At 46.4% G+C, this 27,054-nt stretch overlaps 1 protein-coding gene across 1 annotated transcript in view; it reads left to right on the forward strand.

The window, feature by feature from the left end:
- Window positions 1–7,734: 7,734 nt before the first annotated feature.
- The window catches only part of LOC144279946 (IgGFc-binding protein-like), a 63,984-nt gene continuing 44,664 nt past the window's right edge, over window positions 7,735–27,054 (forward strand). The window contains exons 1-6 of the mRNA XM_077841651.1: window positions 7,735–8,908; window positions 12,052–13,263; window positions 14,722–15,062; window positions 22,704–23,277; window positions 24,913–25,490; window positions 25,980–26,544. Of these exons, the coding sequence (XP_077697777.1) occupies window positions 7,735–8,908; window positions 12,052–13,263; window positions 14,722–15,062; window positions 22,704–23,277; window positions 24,913–25,490; window positions 25,980–26,544 (4,444 nt within the window). The remainder of the gene's footprint in view (window positions 8,909–12,051; window positions 13,264–14,721; window positions 15,063–22,703; window positions 23,278–24,912; window positions 25,491–25,979; window positions 26,545–27,054) is intronic.

Below are 27,054 nucleotides of genomic sequence, written 5' to 3' on the forward strand. Positions count from 1 at the left end.
TCCTCAAACCATCATTTAAAGATTTCAAGTCAAAGAGAAACCACCATTTACTCTAGTTTAAAGCAGCAAGTGACCTTTGCAACATGCTGCAAAGGAAGGTGAAACCCAGCCAGGTCTCTGCCAATCTGACCTGGGGGGAAATTCCTTCCAAACCCAGATATGGCAATCAGTTGGACCCTGAGCATGTGAGTGAGACCCACCAGCCAGACACCTGGGAAAGAATTCTTTGTAGTAACTCAGAGCCCTTCCCATCTCTGTCCCATCACCAGCCATTGGAGATATTTGCTGTTAGTGTAACGCTGACAGACCCCGGTGGTCGGCGGGTAGGATCGAACCGGGGATCTCTGGAGCTTAATGCATGAGCCTCTTCAGCATGAGCTAAAAGCCACCTGGCTGTTAGCTAAGGCTGTAGAGCAGCCTCATTTTATCTCTTTCTCTCTAAGTGGTCTCGGTGCCACTAGATGGGACAGAACACTACATCCAGGAGGTGTGTGGGTTACATACTTCCCCTAGCTGAGGAAGCACATCCCAGACTTCAGAGATTTCCCAGCTGAAATCCCAGATGAGCCTCCACTTGTAAAGCCAACAGACCCTGGTCGTCACTGGGCAGGATTGAACTAGGGACCTCTAGAGGTTAGTGCATGAGCCTCTACAGGATGAGCTAAAAGCCACCTAGCTGTTAGCTAACGTTGTAGAGCAGACTCATTTTATCGGTCTCCGTGCCACTATATGGGACAGAACACCACACCCAGGAGCAGTCCATCAAGCCATTATCCTGTCCTCTGACAGTGGCCAATGGCAGTTGCCCCAAAGGGAATGAACAGACAGGTTATCATCAAGTGATCCATGCCCTGTCACCCAATCCCAGCTTCTAGCAAACAGAGGCTAGGGACACCATTCCTGCCCATCCTAGATTCATAGATATTTAGGTCAGAAGGGACCATTATGATCATCTAGTCTGACCTCCTGCACAACGCAGGCCACAGAATTTCACCCACCACTCCTACAAAAAAAACCTCACACCTATATCTGTGCTATTGAAGTCCTCAAATTGTAGTTTAAAGACCTCAAGGAGCAGAGAATCCTCCAGCAAGTGACCCATGCCCCATGCTACAGAGGAAGGCGAAAAACCTCCAGGGCCTCTTCCAATCTGCCCTGGAGGAAAATTCCTTCCCGACCCCAAATATGGCGATCAGCTAAACCCTGAGCATATGGGCAAGATTCATCAGCCAGATACTACAGAAAATTCTTTCCCAGAAAATTCTTTCCCAGGTAACTTGGATCTTACCCCATCTAAAACCCATCACAGGCCATTGGGCCTATTTACCATGAATATTTAATTACCAAAACCATGTTATCCCATCATACCATCTCCTCCATAAACTTATCGAGTTTAATCTTAAAGCAAGATAGATCTTTTGCCCCCACTACTTCCCTCGGAAGGCTATTCCAAAACTTCACTCCTCTGATGGTTAGAAACCTTCGTCTAATTTCTAATCTAAATTTCCTAGTGGCCAGTTTATATCCATTTGTTCTTGTGTCCACATTGGTACTGAGTTTAAATAATTCCTCTCCCTCTCTGGTATTTATCCCTCTGATATATTTATAGAGAGCAATCATATCTCCCCTCAGCCTTCTTTTAGTTAGGCTAAACAAGCCAAGCTCCCTGAGTCTCCTTTCATAAGACAAGTTTTCCATTCCTCGGATCATCCTAGTAGCCCTTCTCTGTACCTGTTCCAGTTTGAATTCATCCTTCTTAAACATGGGAGACCAGAACTGCACACAGTACTCCAGGTGAGGTCTCACCAGTGCCTTATATAACGGTACTAAAACCTCCTTATCCCTACTGGAAATACCTCTCCTGATGCATCCCAAGACGACATTAGCTTTTTTCACAGCCATATCACATTGGCAGCTCATAGTCATCCTATGATCAACCAATACTCCAAGGTCCTTTTCCTCCTCTGTTACTTCTAGTTGATGCGTCCCTAGCTTATAACTAAAATTCTTGTTATTAATCCCTAAATGCATGACCTTACACTTCTCACTATTAAATTTCATCCTATTCCTATTACTCCAGTTTACAAGGTCATCCAGATCCTCCTGTAGGGTATCCCTGTCCTTCTCTAAATTAGCAATACCTCCCAGCTTTGTATCATCTGCAAACTTTAGTAGCACACTCCCACTTTTTGTTCCCAGGTCAGTAATAAAAAGATTAAATAAGATTGGTCCCAAAACCGATCCCTGAGGAACTCCACTGGTAACCTCCCTCCAACTTGACAGTTCACCTTTCAGTAGGACCCGTTGTAGTCTCCCCTTTAACCAATTCCCTATCCACCTTTCAATATTCCTATTGATGCCCATCTTATCCAATTTAACTAATAATTCCCCATGTGGCACCGTATCAAACGCCTTACTAAAATCTAAGTAAATTAGATCCACTGCGTTTCCTTTATCTAAAAAATCTGTTACTTTCTCAAAGAAGGAGATCAGGTTGGTTTGGCACGATCTACCTTTTGTAAAACCATGTTGTATTTTGTCCCATTTACCATTGACTTCAATGTCCTTAACTACCTTCTCCTTCAAAATTTTTTCCAAGACCTTGCATACTACAGATGTCAAACTAACAGGCCTATAATTACTTGGATCACTTTTTTTCCCTTTCTTAAAAATAGGAACTATGTTAGCAATCCTCCAATCATACGGTACAACCCCTGAGTTTACAGATTCATTAAAAATTCTTGCTAATGGGCTTGCAATTTCTTGTGCCAATTCTTTTAATATTCTTGGATGAAGATTATCTGGGCCCCCCGATTTAGTCCCATTAAGCTGTTTGAGTTTCGCTTCTACCTCAGATATGGTGATGTCTACCTCCATATCCTCATTCCCATTTATCATGCTACCATTATCCCTAAGATCCTCTTTAGTCTTATTAAAGACTGAGGCAAAGTATTTGTTTAGATATTGGGCCATGCCTAGATTATCCTTGACCTCCACTCCATCCTCAGTTTTTAGCGGTCCCACTTCTTCTTTCTTTGTTTTCTTCCTATTTATATGACTATAGAACCTTTTACTATTGGTTTTAATTCCCTTTGCAAGGTCCAACTCTACTTGACTTTTAGCCTGTCTCACTTTATCCCTACATATTCTGACCTCAATAAGGTAGCTTGCCTTACTGATCCCTCCCTTCTTCCACTCCCTATATGCTTTCTGCTTTTTCTTAATTACCTCTCTAAGATGCTTGCTCATCCAGCTTGGTCTACAACTCCTGCCTATGAATTTTTTCCCCTTTCTTGGGATGCAGGCTTCCGATAGCTTCTGCAGCTTTAATTTAAAATAATCCCAGGCCTCCTCTACCTTTAAACCCATAAATTCTTCAGTCCAATCCACTTCCCTAACTAATTTCCTTAATTTTTGAAAGTCAGCCCTTTTGAAATCAAAAACCTTAGTTGCAGATTTATTTTTGTTAATCCTTCCATTCAGTTTGAACTGAATTAGCTCATGATCACTTGAGCCAAGATTATCCCCTACAACCATTTCCTCTATGAGGTCCTCATTACTCACCAAGACCAAATCTAAAATAGCATCCCCTCTAGTCGGTTCGGCAACTACTTGCTGAAGGAATCCATCAGCTATCGCATCTAGGAAAATCTGAGCCCTATTATTATTACTAGCACTCATCCTCCAGTCTATATCTGGGAAGTTAAAGTCTCCCATGATCACACAGTTTCCATTAGTATTTACTTTATTAAAAACATTAAAAAGGGCTCTATCCATATCCAAATTAGATCCCGGCGGTCTATAGCACACCCCAAGCACTATCCCAGGGGAGGCTCTAATAGTTTTCTTCCCCAATTTAATTTTTGCCCAGACAGACTCAGTCATATCCATTTCATCGCTTCTTATTTCTTTACATTCTATCTCATCATTGATATACAGTGCTACTCCACCACCTTTACCTTTATTTCGGTCTTTCCTAAACAGCACATACCCTTCAATACCTGTAGCCCAGTCATGACTACTATTCCACCAGGTCTCTGTTATACCTATAATATCTGTCACCCAATCCCAGCTTCTAGCAAACAGAGGCTAGGGACACCATTCCTGCCCATCCTGGCTAATAGCCACTGATGGACCTATCTTCCATGAATCTATCTAGCTCCCGTTTGAACCCCGTTATAGTATTGGCCTTCACAACACCTTCTGGCAAGGAGTTCCAGAGGTTGACGTGAAAAAATACTTTCTTGTGTTTGTTTTAAACCTGCTACCTATTAATTTCATTTGGTGGCCCCTTGTTCTTGTATTATGAGAAGGAGTAAATAACACTTCCTTACTTACTTTCTCTATACCACTCATGATTTTATAGACCTCTATCATATCCCCCCCTTAGTCGTCTCTTTTCCAAGCTGAAAAGTCCCAGTCTTAGTAATCTCTCCTCATAAGGAAGCCATTCTATACCCCTAATCATTTTTGTTGCCCTTTACTGAACCTTTTCCAATTACAATATATCTTTTTTGAGATGGGGGGACCACATCTGCACACAGTATTCAAGGTGTGGGCGTACCATGGATTTATATAGAGGCAATATGTTATTTTCTGTCTTATTATCTATCCCTTTCTTGATGATTCCCAATATTCTGTTCACTTTTTTGACTGCCGCTGCACATTGAGTGGATGATTTCAGAGAACTGTCCACAAGGACTCCAAGATCTCTTTCCTGAGTGGTAACAGCTAATTTAGACCCCATCATTGTATATGTAGAGTTAGGATTATGTTTTCCAATGTGCATTACTTTGCATTTATCAACATTAAATTTCATCTGCCATTTTGTTGCCCAGTCACCCAGTTTTGTGAGATCCTTTGGTAGCTCTTCACAGTCTGCCTGGGACTTAACTCTCTTGAGTAGTTTTGTATCATCTGCAAATTTTGCCACCTCACTGTTTATCCCTTTTTCCAGATCGTTTATGAATATGTTAAATAGGACTGAGGCCACTACAGATCCCTGGGGGACACCACTATTTACCTCTCTCCATTCTGAAAACTGACCATTTATTCCTACCCTTTGCTTCCCATCTTTTAACCAGTTACCAATCCATGAGAGGACCTTCCCTCTTATCCCATGAATGTTCATTTTGCTTAAGAGCCTTTGGTGAGGGACCTTGTCAAAGGCTTTCTGAAAATCTAAAATACGCTATATCCACTGGATCTCCTTTGTCTGCGTGCTTGTTGACCCTCTCAAAGAATTCTAGTAGATTGGTGAGGCATGATTTCCCTTTACAAAAACCATGTTGACTATTTCCCAGCAAATTATGTTCATCTATGTGTCTGACAATTTTGTTCTTTACGATAGTTTCAACGAGTTTGCCCGGTACTGAAGTGAGGCTTACTGGCCTGTAGTTGCCAGGGTCACCTCTGGAGCCCTTTTTAAAAATTGGCCTCACATTAGCTATCCTCCAGTCATTTGGTACAGAAGCTGATTTAAATGATAGGTTACAGATGACAGTTAGTAGTACTGCGATTTCACATCTGAGTTCCTTCAGAACTCTTGGGTGAATACCATCCCGGAGACTTATTACTGTTTAGTTTATCAATTTGTTCCAAAACCTCCTCCTCTAATGACACCTCAATTTGGGACAGTTCCTCAGATCTGTCACCCAAAAAGAATGGCTCAGGTTTGGGAATCTCCCTCACATCCTCAACAGTGAAGAGCGATGCAAAGAATTCATTTAGTTTCTCCGCAATGGCCTTATCGTCTTTGAATGCTCCTTTAGCATCTCGATCGTCCAGTGGCCCCACTGGTGGTTTAGCCGGCTTTCAGCTTCTGATGTATTTTAAAAAATGTTACTATTACTTTGTGAGTCTTTGGCTAGCTGTTCTTCAAATTCTTTTTTGGTCTTTCTAATTATATTTTTACACTTCATTTGCCAGAGTTTATGCTCTTTTCTATTTTCCTCATTAGGATTCATCTTCCACTTTTTAAAGGATGCCTTTTTGCCTCTCACAGCTTCTTTTACTTTGTTGTTTAACCATGGTGGCTCTTTCTTGGTTCTCTTACTATGTTTTTTAAATTGGGGGTAAACATTTAAGTTGACAGGTTTCAGAGTAGCAGTCGTGTTAGTCTGTATTCGCAAAAAGAAAAGGAGGACTTGTGGCTCACGAAAGCTTATGCTCAAATAAATTGGTTAGTCTCTAAGGTGCATTTAAGTTGAGCCTCTATTACGGTGTCTTTAAAAAGTTTCCACATAGCTTGCAGGGATTTCATGTTTGGCGCTGTACCCTTTAATTTCTCAAAAAGAAAAGGAGTACTTGTGGCACCTTAGAGACAAACTGATTTATTTGAGCATAAGCTTTCGTGAGCTACAGCTCACTTCATCGGATGCATCCGATGAAGTGAGCTGTAGCTCATGAAAGCTTATGCTCAAATAAATCGGTTAGTCTCTAAGGTGCCACAAGTACTCCTTTTCTTTTTGCGAATACAGACTAACATGGCTGTTACTCTGAAACCTTTAATTTCTGTTTCACTAACCTCCTCATTTTTGTGTAGTTTCCCTTTCTGAAATTAAATGCTACAGTGTTGGGCTGCTGTGGAGTTTTCCCCGCCACAGAGATGTTAAATTTAGTTATATTATGGTCACTATTACCAAGCGGTCCAGCTATATTCACCCCTTGAACCTGATCCTGTGCTCCATTTAGGAGTAAATCAAGAATTGCCTCTCCTCTTGTGGGTTCCAGGACTAGCTGCTCCAAGAAGCAGTCACTTAAGGTGTCAAAAAACTTTACCTCAGCATCCCTTCCTGAGGTGACATGTACCCAGTCTTACTGGGTACCAAGGCCACTCTTATTCTACTCAACTTTGTGAGACATTGGAAATTTGTGAATGTACTCATGAATGCGAGGCAGTCATCTGAATACTCAGGAAAAAGAACAATGTTAATGGACTGAATAGGGCAGAGAGAATGTGATACTTTTAGTCATGGAAATATCCAAGAGTCAGATTGTTTCATTTTCAACCTGCTCTAGCCCCTATCGACACACCCATGCAGAAGGGTATTTGACAGGTTTCTTAAGACCCAGCTACTGTCCATTAATGGCTGTTTAGCAGGATGGGTAAGGAATGGTGTCCCTAGCCTCTGTCTGTCAGAGGGTGGAGATGGATGGCAGGAGAGAGATCACTTGATCATTACCTGTTAGGTTCACTCCCTCTGGGGCACCTGCCACTGGCCACTGTCAGTAGACAGGATACTGGGCTGGATGGACCTTTGGTCTGACCCAGTATGGCCGTTCTTATGTTTTTATGTACTGAAATCAATGAATTATAGGAGAATCTCACCTTCCATTTAAAAAAAGTGGTTGTGAATAAAACAGTGGAAAAAATGAGACCTCAGGTTCAGAAAACAGGAGGCAGAGAAACAGAGCACATAAAATTATTTAAAAACAAACCAACTAAGGATTTGAAGCCAAATCTCATGATTTTTTGGCAGATGTCTCAGGATTTTTGCATATTTAGGGTTGGAATACTGCCGTAATAAAGTCTCCATCATAAAATTGATACTGAATAAAAACAGGGTGTCTCATAAGCTGGGAGTGGACAGAATTGGGAAAGGATTTTATGCCTATCTCCTCCGTCTTTCTGTCTCTTCAGGTGTTGCTAATATCTCCACCGCACTATCATCTGTAGAAATTCCAGATCCCTCTTGCTCAGGCCCCCAAGGGACAGAATTTATCACAGTCTTCATGCAGAACCACTTACCACGTTATGGCGGTAAAGACTTCAGGTTGTTCATCACTGGCTACACTCCTGGGACGTTGGTCACCATTTCTGTGAACAAAGCAGGTGTTAGGTTCAATGTCCGGGCAAATCTGGGAGAGACAAAATGGATACAAATCCCAGAATTTGTGGAGCTGGCAGGAAGCAACATATTTGACCACACAGTCATCGTCCAGGCTGACCATCAGATCACCATCCTCTCTCTGAACTATAAGACCTATACGGCCGATACCACTGTAGTGTACCCTGTGCAGAGGCTCGGGACAGAGTACTACGTGGTGACTCCAGTGGGGAGCCGAGATGGTCTCGACAAGCAATTTGCTGTAGTAGCCTGGAAGGATCCCACCATTGTTGAAGTTTACCTCAAAGGGGCTGTCACTTTCCAAGGAGAAAACTACAGAGCAGGGACAAAACTGGTCATCCCACTTGGGGCTTACCAGGCCGTCCAGCTGCAAAGCCGTGATGACTTATCCGGCACCAGGATCATGTCCCAGAATCCTGTTGCCGTCTATAGCGGACACGTATGTGTTGCAAAGCACACCAAATGTGACTACATGAGTGAGCAGCTCCTGCCGGTGTCCGTCTGGGGCACCTCGTTCATTGTACCGCCCTTATCCTTCCAGCCCAAATTTGACCTGGTGTATGTGGCTGCTTCCCAACACACTCGCATTGATTATCAGTCTGGGAGGGAGAAATCCAGAAGGAACCTGGTTGCTGGGCAGGTTGTGACATTTGAAATTAAAATCTCTAACCCCTTGTACATCTCTGCTAGTGCTGGGATCCAAGTCGCCTTCTTCTGCACTGGTGGGAGCAAAGGGAAAATCGTGTACGATCCCTTCTTCCTGATGATCCCAGATGTCTCTGGCTATTGCCAGACCTATAACATCCATGGACAGGACCTGTTTGAGAACTATGCTGTGATTGTAGCCAAGACGGCTGAGACTGCTGCTGTTACTATTGATGCGGAACCACTACGTGTTACTCTGTGGAGGCCTATTCCAGGCACAGCATATTCTTGGACTACATACAACTTGCGAAGTGGGTTTAGCAACCACACCATAGAGAACCCCAGCTCCCCATTTGGTGTCCTGAGTGTTGGGATTACAGACAAGGCTGGATATGGCTCAGCAGCTATTGGTGGTAAGTACAATATATTTGATAGTCTTTCTCACCCTCCCAGCCTCCCTTCCACCATCTTTCCCTGTTCCCTTCCTTCCCAACCCCTCCACTGGACAACACTCCCACTCAGAGTCAAAGGACAGAACCCAGGAGACCTGCCTCTCAGTCCTCATGCTCTGAGCACGAGATCGCTAAAAAATAGATACCAAATGTATATTTTGATATGTAATTGAAATATGATTTCTCTGTCCTCTGCTCCAAGTGTATTTTGAACCTGCAGGGGGTGTCTGGTAAACAAATTCCCTGTGAAGCAGGAGGGAACTGGTCCCTCCTCTCTGCCATGGACATACATCAATAAGGATCACAAATGAGAATCATTAAAAGGAAATGGACCGAACCACCCAGACAGTAGCCCTAACCATTCACCTAGATTGCCCAAACTGGTTGTACCACTTTATACTGCTATAGCTAAAGAAACACAACCTCCCTAGTTCAGATACAGTTATGTCAGTATAAAGGTGCTTATCCCAGTTTCTTGTCAGGGACAGGGAATAAGTGCACAAACTTGTCTACATTACAGCGCCTTGACGAGTATAGCTGTGTTGGAAGAGCCCCTAGTGGTAACGCAGCAGAAAGAGATCTGCTTTACCACTTTTCTGAATAACATTAGCTATGCAAACAGAAGCACCACTCTATTGGCATAGTTGTAAATCTACACCAGGCGTTTTGTTAGCATAGGTCGGCTAAGTGGTATGATTTTTTTTTCACACTTCTAACTGACAGCTATGCTGGCAAAACTTTGTAGTGTAGACGAGGAGTAAGACACCTTCATGTTGAAAGAACTGTGTCCACGTTCGGGGCTGGTATGACAAATTTGGCATAACAGCCCTAACCAACATTGTTATATCAGTACAAAATCCGTGTGTAGACCAGGGCTTGGATGAAAAGTGGTATTCTGGAGTGTACATTCATCATCAAAACATTCAATGTCCAATCTATGAAGGGGGCAGAGTTAAGGGTGTCCACATGATGCCACATGATGCAGGAATTATTGGGTGGATATTTCTGGCCTGTGGTATTCTGCTATTTCTATACAGGAAAGGGAATACACTATACGGGTCTGAAGCAACTTTTTACAGCTATAACAGGGACGCACACAAAGGGCTGTACTAGTGTAAGTATCTGGGCAAAAAATAAGCTTTACTAGCATCAGGATTTGTCTACACAGGATTTTTTGGTATAACCTGAGGTTTGAATATAAACTAATAAAGTTATACCAATATAATCCCTTGAATGGACACTCTTAGGCAAGGTCTACACTAGGGGCACTTTGCTGGTATAGCTGTACCAATAGGCTATACTAGCGAAGAACTCCGAGGGTGGACCCGGATTTTATACCAACAAAACAGTGCTTTTGCCAGCATAGCTTGTTGCAGACTAGCCTTCGGGCTACTGGGCAACAAAAGCTTTTCCGGTGCAGTTTTGCCAGTACAGCCAGACTGGCAAACCCCCTAGTGGTGATGCCGCTCATATTGGCAAAAGGAGTTCTTTTGTTGGTTTAGTTAAACCACCTTCCTGAGCAACATAAGCTATTCAGGCAAAAGGAGTCTTGCCAGTACAAGGTGTGTCTACATTGGGGTTTTTGCTGGCATCGCTAGATCAATTAGGGGTGTGATTTTTGTACACTTCAAGCTGATACACTTATGCCAGCAAAACTCTACACTTTAAACTCTGATCTCCACACTACACTCAGCTATGTCTACACTTAAAATACAACAGTGGCACAGTGTAGATCAACAGCAATAGGAGGGGTTCTCCCACTGTTATCAACCTAGCGCTGCCTACACAGGGACTTAGGTTGGCTTAAGTATGTTGCTCAGGGGTGTGGATTTTTCATACCCCTGAGAGACATAGCTGGGTCAATCTAATTTTCTAGTGTAGACCAACCACGGTAGTGTAAATCTGGCCCAAGTGAAATAGCCTGCACCAGCAAAAGTGCAGTTTGTTGGCATAAACTGTATTTACACGAGAGGCTTTTTCTGGCATAGCTATATTCGTCAAGTATGACACTCTTCTTACTCCTGACTAACACAGCTATTCAGGCTGAAATCTGCAGTGTAGACATTGCCTTATAGAATGTCCTTTTTTGGATTATCTAATGTCGCTTGGGAAGGGGTGTAAATGAAACTGAAAGAAGACACTTATTTTGGAACACAGGTGTCCACACTGGCGGGTTACACCAGTAAAATAATACTTGTACAATTGGTAAAACTTTCTCATGTAGACAGGATAGTACGGGGGGAGGGATAGCTCAGTGGTTTGAGCATTGGCCTGCTAAACCCACGGTTGTGAGTTCAATCCTTGAGGGGGCCATTTAGGGATCTGGGGCAAAAATTGGGGATTGGTTCTGCTTTGAGCAGGGGCTTGGACTAGATGACTTCCTGAGGTCCCTTCCAATCCTGATATTCTATGACCTCAGGCATCTTTATATAAGTATAACTGGCTCCAAACAGGGATTATATGCATATGACTCTATTTGTATAAAGTCACCCCCATAACCAAAATAATTATACTGGGACAACCACTGTAATTATACTGGGACAACCACTGGGACAACCCAGTGTAGACTCGTCTGAAGTTTGGCTGCCCTGGAAAATCAGTTGAGGTTGGGGGAAATGCACTTCTCAGGAGAAATGTGGATGGACCCTGAGACAAACGGTAAGACACTCCCAGGCCTGGTCTATGCTAGAGAGTCAGGCCAGTTTAACTACGTGAGTCAGGGATGTGAAAAATCCTCACTCCTGAGTCTCATAGGTAAGCTGACCTAAGTCCCCGTGTAGACAGCACTAGGTCTCATATTCGTCTGGGGGGTGAATATGAGAGACAAGAGGAAGAGACGGAAGTACAGTTGGCCTTGTAAAATGTACCAATGACATTCACTCCCAGAGCCAGGGTTAGAAGCCAGGAGCCCTGATTCTCATTCCTGTGTCTGTGCTCCTTGTTATCAGCCCTAGGAAGGCTGGCACCAAACGACAAGAGCAGGTCTCATAAAATGTTGCTGTCCTGGTTTGTAATGCTCTTTTGTATTTGTCTCCTCTATGTAGGCATTTCTAGTGCTGCCCCTACTATTCAACCTCCAGATCTTCCCCCTACCTCTTGCTCAGGCCCCCAAGGGACAGAATTTATCACAGTCTTCATGCAGAATCACTTACCAAGTTATGGCAGTAAAGACTTCAAGTTATTCATCACTGGCTACATCCCTGGGACGTTTGTCACCATCTCAGTAAATAAAGCAGAGTTTTTGGTCACTATCACTGCAAATCCTGAACAGACAGTATCTGTGATGATCCCAGTGTTTGTGGAGCTGGCTGGAAGCAACACATTTGACCACACGGTCATCATCCGGGCTGATCACGAGATCTCCATCCTCGCTCTGAACTATAAGACCTATACGGCTGATACCACTGTAGTGTACCCTGTGCAGAGGCTCGGGACAGAGTACTATGTGGTGACTCCACTGGGGAAGCCAGATGGTCTCGATAAGCAATTTGCTGTAGTAGCCTGGAAGGATCCCACCATTGTTGAAGTTTACCTCAAAGGGGCTGTCACTTTCCAAAGAAAAGCCTACAGAGCAGGGACAAAACTGGTCATCCCACTTGGAGCTTACCAGGCCGTCCAGCTGCAAAGCCGTGATGACTTATCCGGCACCAGGATCGTGTCCCAGAATCCCGTGGCCGTCTATAGCGGACATGTATGTGTTGCAAAGCACACCAAATGTGACTATGTGAGTGAGCAGCTCCTGCCAGTGTCTGGCTGGGGCACCACATTCATTGTACTGCCCTTATCCTTCCAGCCAAAATTTGACCTGGTGTATGTGGCTGCTTCCCAATACACTCACATTGATTATCAGTCTGGGAGGGTGAGAGCCTCTAAGGACCTGGTTGCTGGGCAGGTTGTGACATTTGAAATCAAATTCCCTAGTCCCTTGTACATCTCTGCTAGTGCTGGGATCCAAGTCGTCTTCTTCTGTGCTGGTGGAAGCAAAGGGAAAATCGTGTACGATCCCTTCTTCCTGATGATCCCAGATGTCTCTGGCTATTGCCAGACCTATAACATCCATGGACAGGACCAGTTTGAGAACTACGCAATGATAACAGCCAAAACATCAGAATCTGGTGGCATCACCATTGATAAGGAACCCTTGGAAAACATTGCCTGGAGGCCAATTCCAGGCACAGGGTTCTCTTGGGCTGAATACAACCTTGGCAAAGGGTTTAAGAGAGAAACCATGGAGCACCCCATATCTCCTTTTGGGCTTCTGAGCATTGGGATTGCATCCAAATCTGGGTATGGCTCACTGGCTATTGGTGCAAGCAGTAAGTAAACTAGTTTTTGTTATGTCTTTTCCCACTTCTCACTCTCTTGCCACCGTTATTTAGCCTTGAACCCCAACCCATAATATTACAGAATCTCAGCTTGAAAGACGGAAAGACTTGTTGGGTCAGAGTCTCGGCACTGTTGAGCTTCAGGTGTGCACAGCAGAACAGGATGGGCAGCTGACAGGGAGCTGATCACACTCTGAGATCTTCTCCCTGGGTGTAGCCTGAGGGCTGCTCTAAATTGAGCCCACTGACTGTGGTCCCCTATGGGTCAAAAGTCAGCTGAGCACTGTCAGAGCCCATCACATCCCAGCCACTCTCCTTGCCTGCTCTGTGCTGCCCATGACATGCCCCTCTCTGCTCCACCATCTGCATTGGGTGTTGCGGGGACAGAGATGTAGGAACTTGTTCTGCTGGATGTATGCCTGCTATTGTCCCACCCATGCCAGTGATTTCCCAGCAGGGGACTAGTCAGAGGTTTCTGTTTCCTTTGTGCCACCCGTGAGGGATGGTCTAGATAATACGTAGTCCTGTCTTGAGTGCTGGGGGCTGGACTAGAAGACCTCTCGAGGTCCCTTCCAGTCCTACAATTCTATGATTCTATGAATGGTGCAAAGGCCATATGTATGGGACGAGATAGATGTTTGTGTGTTGATAGATCAGTATAGAGGGTGTGGTAGGTGATAGATGGATAGACAGATATAAAGACAGTTGGCAGATAGATATTGATGGATAGGTAGGAAGAGGGTGACAGAAAGATATAGTAAGTGATGTGGGGGGACAAATGGACAGATAGCTATAGAGGGGACACTTTATATTTAGATAGATAGGTGTGGGGGATAGATAGATATGTGGTGGGGAATAGATAAATAGATTTAGAGGGAGGATGTGGGGATAGATAGGCAGTATAGAGGGGATTGTGAGGGACAGATAGATTGCATCTTCACTCCACAACTACCCCTCTTACCCTCTTCATCCCAGCCCTCTCCCACTCATCACTTTTTCTTCACTTTTCATACTGCTGATCCCTCCTACTTAAACCCACTCAAATAAAATAATAATTAATATCAGTAATAAAAATCATGGCACTGATATGCTGTTATTCACTCTGCTTGTATATTATCCCTCGTTCCCCACCCAGTGTCTGTCTTGTCTATTTCAACTGTAAGTCCTTTGGGGCAGGGACCATCTGCTGCTCTGGGTTTGCGCAGCACCTAGCACAGTGGGGTCCCATTCTCAGTTGGGCCTTAGGCACTACCCTAATAACCATGATTAATTAAAAAAAAGGAAAGGAAAGAATGATTGATCATCTCGTCCTTTTCACAGACAGGCTGTTGGATTCTTTTGAGACTAAATTTATTTCAGATTTTTTCCACAATCTCTCAGCCCTTTTCTGCTTGTAAATGTAACTGATTAGTCTGGTGTTTCTTGTCTTTCAATTGTCTTTCTGGCTAGATATTCCGACGCCATCCTGCAGTGTGGGCCTCTGCGAGCAAGGAACAGTTTGTAAGATGATAGATGGGCAGCCAGAGTGTTTACCAGTTTCTGCGGCCACGTGCTGGGCTGGGGGTTACTTGCATTACCACACCTTTGATGGCCGGCCGTATGACATCCATGGAACCTGCACTTACACCGTGGCCAAGACCTGTGGGTGTGAATGCGGCCCACACTCCTTTGACATCACGGCTGAGAGTGGGAACAGGGGGTTCGTGCAGGTCTCATACATTGGATTGGTGACCATCCAGGTGGATGGAATTACCATCACAGTGGCCAGGGCAGAAGTCGGCTTTGTGAGGGTGAGTGCTGGGCGCACATCTCCACCCTGCTGCTAGTCACAATTTCCCAGTGTGGTGCTAGCGGGTGCTGTGTGGCAGGGAGTGGCATGTGGCGGGGGGTCAGTCGGGGGCGCTGTCCCCTCAGAGTTGCACTGAGCCCAATTCCTCAGTATGGCACCTCAAGGTGCCGTACTGAGGGGAGAGGAGTGGGTGACTCGGTGTGGGGAGCTGTCTGCTCTGTCAGAAGCACATGGGATCTGCTGTACAACTCCAGATAAATTGTAGACCCGAGGACTTTGGGCATTATGCCTCCCTTGGCGCATCATGCAGGAGCAGGGCCAGTACCCCAGCTACTGTGGGCAAATCCCAGCTCCGCTGAGTCCATCCTTCTGGTAATTTCTAATGTAACAGGAATCCCTCTGAGACCCCACATGAGGAGAATCCCCACTCCTGGATCCAGAAGGATGTTGACTCAGCTCTAAGATATGGGGAAACTGAGTTACATCTAGAGAAGTCAGGGACTCTGCTTTACAGAACCTGCTCTAACTGAGGTGCCTCAGAGGCCCTGGAACATTCTAGACATCTCCTTGAGACCTCTTGCCCCTCAAGTGCTGCTCCTAACGGCTCTAACTGACATAGAATCATAGAATATCAGGGTTGGAAGGGACCTCAGGAGGTCATCTAGTCCAACCCCCTGCTCAAAGCAGGACCAATCCCCAACTAAATCATCCCAGCCAGGCCACGTCAATCCTGACCTTAAAAACTTCTAAGGAAGGAGATTCCACCACCTCCCTAGGTAATCCATTCCAGTGCTTCACCATCCTCCGAGTGAAAAAGTTTTTCCTAATATCCAACCTAAACCTCCCCCACTGCAACTTGAGACCATTACTCCTCATTCTGTCATCTGGTACCACTAAGAACGATTTAGATCCATCATCTTTGAAACCCCCTTTCAGGTAGTTGAAAGCGATTATCAAATCCCCCCTCATTCTTCTCTTCCGCAGACTAACCTATCCCAGTTCCCTCAGCCTCTCCTCATAAGTCATGTGTTCCAGTCCCCTAATCATTTTTGTTGCCCTCCGCTGGACTCTTTCCAATTTTTCCACATCCTTCTTGTAGTGTGGGGCCCAAAACTGGACACAGTACTCCAGATGAGGCCTCACCAGTGTCGAATAGAGGGGAACGATCACGTCCCTCGATCTGCTAGTAATGCCCCTACATATACATCCCAAAATGCCATTGGCCTTCTTGGCAACAAGGGCACACTGTTGACTCATATCCAGCTTCTCGTCCACTGTAACCCCTAGGTCCTTTTCTACAGAACTGCTGCCGAGCCATTCGGTCCCTAGTCTGTAGCGGTGCATGAGATTCTTCCGTCCGAAGTGCAGGACTCTGCACTTGTCCTTGTTGAACCTCATCAGATTTCTTTTGGCCCAATCCTCCAATTTGTCTAGAGCCCTCTGTATCCTATCCCTACCCTCCAGCATATCTACCTCTCCTCCCAGTTTAGTGTCATCTGCAAACTTGCTGAGGGTGCAAGCCACACCATCCTCAAGATCATTTATGAAGATATTGAACAAAACCGGCCAGAGAACCGACCCTTGGGGCACTCCATTTGATACCGGCTGCCAACTAGACATGGAGCCACTGATCACTACCCGTTGAGCCCGACAATCTAGCCAACTTTCTATCCACCTTATAGTCCATTCATCCAGCCCACACTTCTTTAACTTGCTGGTAAGAATACTGTGGGAGACCGTGTCAAAAACTTTGCTAAAGTCAAGGAACATCACGTCCACTGCTTTCCCCTCATCCACAGAGCCAGCTATCTCATCACAGAAGGCAATTAGATTAGTCACGCATGACTTGCCTTTGGTGAATCCACGCTGACTGTTCCTGATTGTTAGAGGGCTTATTCCTTCACCCACTTACTTCCCTGGTCCTTCTCACATGAACAGAGAGCAACAATACCCAAAGTCCAAAGGTAAATTCGATGTTTATTGGAGTGAACTTCCAGAAAGCATGATTCCAGTTTCCTTCCTTAGTATCCTCCTTCCCAGCTCTGACACCACAGAGCCTTACACCTGTGTCCCTGTTCCCATTCCTACCCTTAGCCAAACATGTTTCCAACCTCCTTACTCCCATTCCCTGTTCCCATTTCCCCCTTTAGCAAAACATGATTCCAATTTTCTTACCCCCATTCCCTGTTCCCATCACACACACCCACATGCCCACCCCCACCCACCCCCTCACTTCCTAATTGACTACAGATTATATAGTAAAACTTGAGTTTTGCTTAGCTATACCTTAACCAATCATTTTCCTGAAATTTAACTAACCAATCCTACCATATTGTAACATGATTATGTAACCAATTATATCCCACCACCTTAATTAGTTTACACCCAGCAAAATTAATTATACAGACAGAGATTATACAGACAAACAACAGCAAAGTGGGAACTATAATGACAAGACAATACAGAAGTGAGGATTTCACATCCCAGCTCTTGATAAGTGAGTTCTTGCCAGACAGGATGCTATCAAACTAAGTTTCCTTTTACATTTTCTAGGCACTTCCCTTTCTCTGGAGGTGATAGGAACTATCAGGACAGGATTGTATTCCTAACAGCCGAATAGCACCTTATTTCAGTGTGACTAGTTTGGAATGTGAGGATGTGACCGTTCGCTTCCCAGCTTATGGCTGCCTCTGCTGCTTAGCCAAAGGCCTGAGCCTAAGCACAGGGCCACAAACTGTCACAGTAAGAGAAGGCCCTTACACCGGCAGACAGTGGTTTTGATTCTTTCTTTTATACCTCTATCGCTAGCCAAGTGATAAGAATACACCTAAATTCTTAGAGTATAGGTCTTTACAGACAGGCCTGAATATCTATATCCTAACACTGATCACTTTCCTCTCCTCTAAGTGGTTTAGAATTGATTCCTTGAGGACCTACTCCATGATTTTTCCAAGGACTGAGGTAAGGCTGACTGGCCTGTAGTTCCCAGGATCCTCCTTCTTCCCTTTTTCAAAGATGGGCACTAAATTAGCCTTTTTCCAGTTGTCCGGGACTTCCCCTGATTGCCATGAGTTTTCAGAGATAATGGCCAACGGCTCTCCAATCACATCCGCCAACTCCTTTAGCATTCGGATGCAGCGCATCCGGCCCCATGGACTTGTGCTCATCCAGCTTTTCTAAATAGTCCCGAACCACTTCTTTCTCCACAGAGGGCTGGTCACCTTCTCCCCATGTTGTGCTGCCCAATGCAGTAGTCTGGGAGCTGACCTTGTTTGTGAAGACAGAGGCAAAAAAAGCATTGAGTACATTAGCTTTCTTCTTGTTGCTAACATACCTGAAGAAACCCTTCTTGTTACTCTTAACATCTCTTGCTAGCTGCACCTCCAGGTGTGATTTGGCCTTCCTGATTTCACTCCTGCATGCCTGAGCAATATTTTTATACTCTTCTCTGGTCATTTGTCCAATTTTCCACTTCTTGTAAGCTTCTTTTTTGTATTTAAGCTCAGCAAGGATTTCACTGTTAAGCCAAGCTGGTCGCCTGCCATATTTACTATTCTTTCGACACATCAGGATGGTTTGTCCCTGTAACCTCAATAAGGATTCTCTAAAATACAGCCAACTCTCCTGGACTCCTTTCCCCCTCATGTTATTCTCCCAGGGGATCCTGCCCATCAGTTCCCGGAGGGAGTCAAAGTCTGCTTTTCTGAAGTCCAGGGGCCGTATTCTGCTGCTCTCCTTTCTTCCTTGTGTCAGGATCCTGAACTCGACCATCTCATGGTCACTGCCTCCCAGGTTCCCATCCACTTTTGCTTCCCCTACTAATTCTTCCCGGTTTGTGAGCAGCAGGTCAAGAAGAGCTCTGCCCCTAGTTGGTTCCTGCAGCACTTGCACCAGGAAATTGTCCCCTACACTTTCCAAAAACTTCCTGGATTGTCTGTGGACTGGTGTATTGCTCTCCCAGCAGATATCAGGGTGATTGAAGTCTCCCATGAGAACCAGAGCCTGCGATCTAGTAACTTCTGTGAGTTGCCGGAAGAAAGCCTCATCCACCTCATCCCCCTGGTCCAGTGGTCTATAGCAGACTCCCACCACGACATCACCCTTGTTGCTCACACTTCTAAACTTAATCCAGAGACTCTCAGGTTTTTCTGCAGTTTCACACTGGAGCTCTGAGCAGTCATACTGCTCCCTTACATACAATGCAACTCCCCCACCTTTTCTGCCCTTCCTGTCCTTCCTGAACAGTTTATATCCATCCATGATAGTACTCCAGTCATGTGAGTTATCCCACCAAGTCTCTGTTATTCCAATCACATCATAATTCCTTGACTGTGCCAGGACTTCCAGTTCTCCCTGCTTGTTTCCCAGGCTTCTTGCATTTGTATATAGGCACTTGAGATAACCCGCTGATCGCCCCTCTTTCTCAGTATGAGGCAGGAGCCCTGCCCTCTTGTGCGCTCCAGCTCGTGCTTCCTCCTGGTATCCCACTTCCTGACTTACCTCAGGGCTTTGGTCTCCTTCCCCCGGTGAACCTAGTTTAAAGCCCTCCTCACTAGGTTAGCCAGCCTGCTTGCGAAGATGCTCTTCCCTCTCTTCGTTAGGTGGAGCCCGTCTCTGCCTAGCACTCCTTCTTGGAACACCATCCCATGGTCAAAGAATCCAAAGCCTTCTCTGAGACACCACCTGCGTAGCCATTCATTGACTTCCACGATTCGACGGTCTCTACCCAGGCCTTTTCCTTCCACGGGGAGGATGGACGAGAAGACCACTTGCGCCTCAAACTCCTTTATCCTTCTTCCCAGAGCCACATAGTCTGAAGTGATCTGCTCAAAGTCATTCTTGGCAGTATCATTGGTGCCCACGTGGAGAAGCAGGAAGGGGTAGCAATCCAAGGGCTTGATGAGTCTTGGCAGTCTCTCTGTCACATCGTGAATTCTAGCTCCTGGCAAGCAGCAGACTTCTTGGTTTTCCCAGTCAGGGCGGCAGATAGATGACTCAGTCCCCCTGAGGAGAGAGTCCCCGACCACCACCACCCACCTCCTTCTCTTGGGAGCGGTGGTCATAGAACCCCCATCCCTAGGACAGTGCATTTCATGCCTTCCAATCGGCGGAGTCTCCTTCTGTTCCCTTCCCTCAGATGTATCATCTAGTCCACTCTCCACCTTAGTACCTGTGGAGAGAACATGAAAACAGTTACTTACCTGTATCTGTGCTGCTGGTACATGGACGCTCCCCTTTCTTCTTCTGGAGGTCACATGCTGCCAAATTGCTTCACCGTCCTCCTGTCCCCGCTGCGCAGCCTGCTCTGAATCTTCAGAACCTTGTGCCCATAGAAGCATATCCTGACGTCTGTCCAGGAAATCTTCAGTTTCTCTTTTGCAACGCAGGGTCGATACCTGTTGCTGCAGACCTTGAACCTTCTCTTCCAGTATGGAGACCAGCTTGCACTTTGTACAGACAAAGTCACTTCTGTCCTGTGGAAGAAAGACAAATATGGCACATCCAGTGCAGGTCACAACAGCTGAACACTCCCCATCCATATTACCTTCCTTCTACGAGCTTCCTCAGGAGTTGTAGTAACTACTCAGAGAAGCCAGCGAGATGCCAGCCTCGGTGGGCTCTCCCCAGGCGAACTCTCAGGCAAACTCCCTCTGTTAGCCTCTCTGCTGTTCGCTGCTCCGCTGGTTCGCAGCTGACTGGCTTTTTATAACAGTCAGGCCCACTCAAGGCTCACCTGGAACAAAGCACTCCCAATTCACACTTTTCAAACCACCAATCAAGCATGCGGTCAAACTGTCAAACTGTCCCCACAACAGACACTCCGATACTCACCAACACAGCCTCCCTAATGCAGCCCTTAGCGTACCTCCTCTCAGGCAGATGTCATGGCCCCCTCCTCACGGGAGCTGCTCTCCAATGCCTTTAACTAGCGCAGCCCCCTCCCCCACAGGAGCTGCACCTTAATGGCTCTAACTGACATGGCTCCTTCCCCTGCAGGAGCTGCTCCCTAATGGCTCTGTCCAACACAGCCCCCTCCCCGACAGGGGCCGTTCCCCAACGGCTCTAACCGATACGGCCCCCTCCCCAACAGGAGCTGGTCCCTAATGGCTCTAGCTGACACAGGCCCAGCATTGCCAGTCTTGTGGCTTTTTCACAAGTGCCAGGGTTTTGCCGGGGGCTGGGGTTCGTCTGGTGATGGCACGAGAAGCTCCAGCCCCATGGTGAAGTCCAGCCCCACTGGTAGCCAGCAAAGTGGCTCCTCTTCACCCACCACTATGATTTGGGGGGAACGGGGAGCAAAGATCCCAGCTGCCCAGGGTGGCTCTGCTCCTTCCCTTCCCCTGTCCCATGAGCAACGGGATGGGACAGCTCCTATGCCCTTTCGCCCTGCAGCACCCACCCTGGGAAGGGGCAAATGGGGGTGAAGAGCCCCAGGACCTGCCCCCATCCTGTTGCAGGCCTCTCTGGGACTTGGGGTGTGTGTGTGAAGAATCCCAGGAGGAGCAGAGGAGAGGCTGTGGGGGGCTGAGTTGAGCAGGTGGGAGTCTGGGACTGATGGGGTGGGGGCAGGGGCTGGGACTGAACTGAGGGGGGATTGATTGATGGAGGTGGGGGCTGGGGTGCTGAACTGAGGGGAGCTGTACTGATGGGGTGGAGAATGGGGAGCTGAACTGGGGGCATGGGCTGGGGGCTGGACCAATGGAGTTTGGGCAATGCGGGGGTTACTGAGGTGGCTGAACTGATAGGGTGGGTGGGGAATGGGTGCAGAAAGAACAGAAGAGGGGACTGGGGGACAGGATTAATTATTGCACAGGGGACAGGCAAATGTGGGGGTGACAGCTCCTGCAACAGGGACCAAAATTCCCTTCCCCTGTAAATTTAGGAGAGTGGGCAACACAAATTGTCACAGACACTCACTGAAATGGGCAGGGAGATTTCTAACATCAAAAGACAGTCCGAAAATCACAGTGTAGTCCTTTTTCAAAAAGCTTTTTATGTCTTGGGACCGATCTCATGAGTTTTAGGGTCTGACTCATGATTTTTGATCTCTTGAGATTGGCAATATGGTAGACCCCTCCCCAACAGGGGCGGCTTCCAAACAGCTCTAACCCGCGCCATCCCCCTCCCGCATGGTTGACCTCACCATTCCTAGGCTTAGTCCTTTCGAAATCCCAATGAAATCGTTTTTATTCAGTATTTCCCAATTTGTCACAATCAACAGTCTTTGAAGAGATGGTCCGATTTCAGTGATGTTCTGATGGAAATCATGCAAATTCCAAAACCCACCTGGCCTTCTCCCAGATTGCTGACCTGGCTCTTTGGCATCTTGCCAGGAGGACTGCCTCAGAGCTGGGTCTCCATTTCCCTTCAGAGAAAATTTTGCAATTAATTAGATTTATTCTAAATTGGGATGGAACCAATTTTTGAAATACTGAAATCCTCCACCATAAAGAATTACTTTTCTCCAGCCAGTTCTATCCAACATGATGCTATAAACTATTTCTGGCTCCGATTTGGGACCAGATTCACTGAAAATTTTGGATGGGGCCCATTGCTAATCTGAGCAGAGGTCAGAATGAAATGTAAATGACAGACTAGTGCCATCGATTGTGACCTTTGCCCTTTCTTTCTCACCATGAAGGTGAATAACACCAGGGCCCACTTACCCATCTCCCTGAACAGTGGGGCCCTTCGGCTCTATCAGAGCGGCACCTCCCTCATCTTCCGCACCGACTTCAACCTCAGGGTGTCCTATGACTGGAACAACCACCTGAGGATCACTGTCCCTAATGACTTCTCCAACAGCCTGTGCGGCCTGTGTGGCAACTATAATGGGGACCCGTTTGATGACTTCTGGACCCCAGCCGAGGATCCGGATCCCAGTGACATTCTCCAGGAGCAAAGCTGGTCAGTGGAAGATGAGGATCAGTTTTGCTGGCACGATTGCATTGGAGGTTGCAGGCCCTGTGCCACCAGCATAGCTAGAAAGTACAAGGAGGAGTCCTCATGTGACCTGATAGCCAAGATCTCAGATGGGCCCTTCAGCCAGTGCCACACCAAGGTGGATCCTACAGTCTACTTGGACAACTGCGTGTATGATCTGTGCCACAATGACGGCTACAGGAAGGCCCTGTGTGAGGCCCTGAAGGCCTATGCGGATGCCTGCCGGCTGGAGGGGGTCAGGATTGGGGAATGGAGGCAGCTGGCCAGATGTCGTGAGTACAGATTTGAATGCCAACATTATATAAATGGGTCTGGGGGTCAGCACTCCTGCATTCTATTCTTCTCCTTAGGCGGGAGTGTGACCTAGTGCTTTGAGCAGTGGTTGGGATATGAGGACTCTTGGTTGTACTGTACCTACAGTGTCTCTGCCTATCTGTCTATGTTTCAGAGCAGCAGCTGTGTTAGTCTGTATTTGCAAAAAGAAAAGGAGTACTAGTGGCAACTTAGAGACTAACCAATTTATTTGACCATAAGATTTCGTGAGCTACAGCTCACTTCATCGGATGCATTCAGTGGAAAATACAGTGGGGAGATTTATATACATAGAGAACATGAAACAATGGATGTTACCATACACACTGTAACCAGAGTGATCACTTAAGGTGAGCTATTACCAGCAGGAGAGCGAGGTGCGGGGGGGAACCTTTTGTAGTGATAATCAAGGTGGGCCATTTCCAGCAGTTGACAAGAACATCTGAGGAACAGTGGAGGGTGGGGAACGGGGGGAATAAATATGGGGAAATAGTTTTACTTTGTGTAATGACCCATCCACTCCCAGTCATTATTCAAGCCTAAGTTAACTGTATCCAGTCTGCAAATTAATTCCAGTTCAGCAGTCTCTTGTTGGAGTCTGTTTTTGAAGTTTTTTTGTTGAAGAATTACAACTGTTAGGTCTGTAATCGAGTGACCAGAGAGATTGAAGTGTTCTGCGACTGGTTTTTGAATGTTATAATTCTTGACGTCTGATTTGTGTCCATTTATTCTTTTACGTAGAGACTGTCCAGTCTGACCAATGTACATGGCAGAGGGGCATTGCTGGCATACAATGGCATATATCACACTGATAGATGTGCAGGTGAATGAGCCTCTGATAGTGTGGCTGATGTGAATAGGCCCTATGATGGTGTCCCCTGAATAGATATGTGGACAGAGTTGGCAGCGGGCTTTGTTGCAAGGATAGGTTCCTGGGTTAGTGGTTCTGTTGTGTGGTGTGTGGTTGCTGGTGAGTATTTGCTTCAGGTTGGGGGGCTGTCTGTAAGCAAGGCCTGGCCTGTCTCCCAAGATCTGTGAGAGTGATGGGTCGTCCTTCAGGATAGGTTGTAGATCCTCGATGATGCGTTGGAGAGGTTTTAGTTGGGGGCTGGAGGTGATGGCTGGTAATAGCTCACCTTAAGTTTATGGTAACACCCATTGCTTTATGTTCTCTACGTATATAAATCTCCCAACTGTATTTTCCACTGAATGCATCCGATGAAGTGAGCTGTAGCTCATAAAAGCTTATGCTCAAATAAATTTGTTAGTCTCTAAGGTGCCACTAGTACTCCTTGTATCTGTCTATGGTATTTCGAAGATGGCTCTCACTGTGAATATATAACATCTGCCGATGACACATGGGAGTCTGAGATAAGATGATGCCAAATTTTAAGTCAATGATCCCTTTATGGGCCTGATCCTTTAAGGTGCCAGGCACCTCTTGCAATGTGATAAGCATCATTTACTCTTCTTGAGGTGAGTGGGATTGAAGAGCTCTCTGTGCCCCATTAGCTATGCCCCTTTCTCTATATTTTAATTACTGCTTTTTCATGGAGAGGGTTTGCTGCTAAATCTGTGGGTCCTTCACTCCCCAGCCATGGAGTGCCCCCTGGAGAACAGCCAGTACCAGCTCTGTGGAACAGCCTGCCCAGCCACGTGTGTGGACCAGTCAGCCCCCAGCAGCTGCCAAGACCCCTGTGTGGAAAGCTGCCAGTGCAAGGATGGTTTTGTGCTGAGCCAGGGCAAATGCATCCCCAAGAGCAGCTGTGGGTGCCTGTTCGAGGGGCGTCCCTATGCCCCCAACGAGAGCTTCTGGGTTGATGAGGCATGTGGGACATGGTGCAAGTGCAACGCAGCCACTAGACAAGTTGAATGCGTGGCTGCTAAATGCAAACATTCAGAGACGTGTGGGCTAGTGAATGGCATAAGGGGCTGTTACCCTTCCAGCTACACCACCTGCACTGTGACACAGAATCTGCACTACACCACCTTTGATAGACAGAGATACAACTTCCAAGGCACCTGCCATTACCAGCTAACTGCCTTGTGCAAGAAGGCAGAGGGACTGGTGGACTTTGAAGTCTATTTCCAGGAGAACAGTACTACTCCTGTACAGATCAAGGTTTATGAGACCGACATCAGGGTCAGTAATCAATTCCCTGGCAAAATCATGGTGAGTTTCAGAAATCACATCTAGTCTCTAAAACATTTCTGGAAAGTCGCCTTTGTGATCAGAAGTCGGTTGCAGAAAAACATAGAAGAATCTTAAAAAACAGGTCAAATATTAACTGGATTCTGACATGAATGGACAGCCAGTGGAGAAGCTAGAGGGTTGGGGTGATGTGGTTACACTTCATCTGTGTGAGAAAGTGTCAATAGCATCCAAAATATGTGGGAACCTCGGGAGCTGGGGCTCAGGTAGCACACAGAGGAGGGAACTGCAATAGCCAATGCCAGAGGAAATGAAAGTCCGGTTGGAGGATCCTTCCTAGTCTGGAAAGCAGGGATTCAGGCAGGCCATAGAGGAGAGAGCAGGCCAGATGGAACAAAGATTTCAAGAGGTAGATTATTATTATAGCCATGGGCCAGAGCTCTGTGCTGGGGCGAGAGGTTCCACCACAGGCGAGCGATTTTTCATATCCCATGTGTCTTGCTTTTACAGATGAATGGTTTCCTGATTAATCTTCCCTTCAACCTTGATAAGAAAACCACTATGTATAGAAAGGGCTGGGCCACAGTGATACAGACAGACTTTGGCCTCAGCGTTACCTATGCCAGGTGGTCAGGACGCACCACAGTGACTCTGCCGGTTACCTACGCGGGAGCCGTGTGTGGTCTGTGTGGCAATTTTAACATGGACAGGAAGGACGACATGCTTATGAGGGATGGCACGCTGGCACCAAACCCCATCAGCTTTGGCCAGAGCTGGAAGGTGGGCGACCTCCCAGGATGCTCTGCAGTAACGATACCACCATGTACAAGTGTAGAGGCTATTGAAAAACAACGAGGTAGCAGAGGACAGTGTGGGATCATCCTAGACAAGAGTAGCCCTTTCAGAGGATGTCACAGCAAAGTGCAGCCCCATGGATACTTCATAGACTGCGTGTACGGCTATTGCGTCCTCAGTGGGCGGGAGAGTAACGTATGTCATGCTGTTGCTGAGTATGCTGAGGCATGTCAGGAAGCTGGAGCTATAGTGCATCCATGGAGGACTACGAAATTCTGCTGTGAGTCCTCTGTGTTCACTACTGATTGCCCCATGGGGATTGTTAATTCTTGTTGGCTGGTAAATGTTGATCGAAACACTCGCTTATCCTGTTCTGCAGAACATTTTTTAAAGTTGTCCTCTCTGCAAAGGATGGGTACAACACAGGTAGTGGCCATTGGAGCTGTCCTCACTACATGCGCCATCAGTGTGGTGTACCTTGGGCCAGAGAAATACTGTCTAGCGATGTAGTGTACTTCATGGCCCGTCTAGTTCCGAGCTTCCCTGCTGAGACTGGGACATCATAAGAACCTGGACTGGGTGGCTTGGAATTGTGACGTTTTTCTATTAGGAACTGGGCTGGGAACCCACCAACTCATCCCATACAAGCCATCTGTTGGGAATGAATTTTAACCACTATTGACCTGGATTCAAAACAAAAAGCTGGTAGTGAAACCATGAATCCAAGACCCAAACTGGAACCTTAGGCCTTGGAGAGAGATTGTCTGTATCCCACCATCTGATCTCTTGG

This window comes from Eretmochelys imbricata, chromosome 24 (genome assembly GCF_965152235.1).
Source record: "Eretmochelys imbricata isolate rEreImb1 chromosome 24, rEreImb1.hap1, whole genome shotgun sequence".
NCBI classification, from domain to species: domain Eukaryota; kingdom Metazoa; phylum Chordata; order Testudines; family Cheloniidae; genus Eretmochelys; species Eretmochelys imbricata.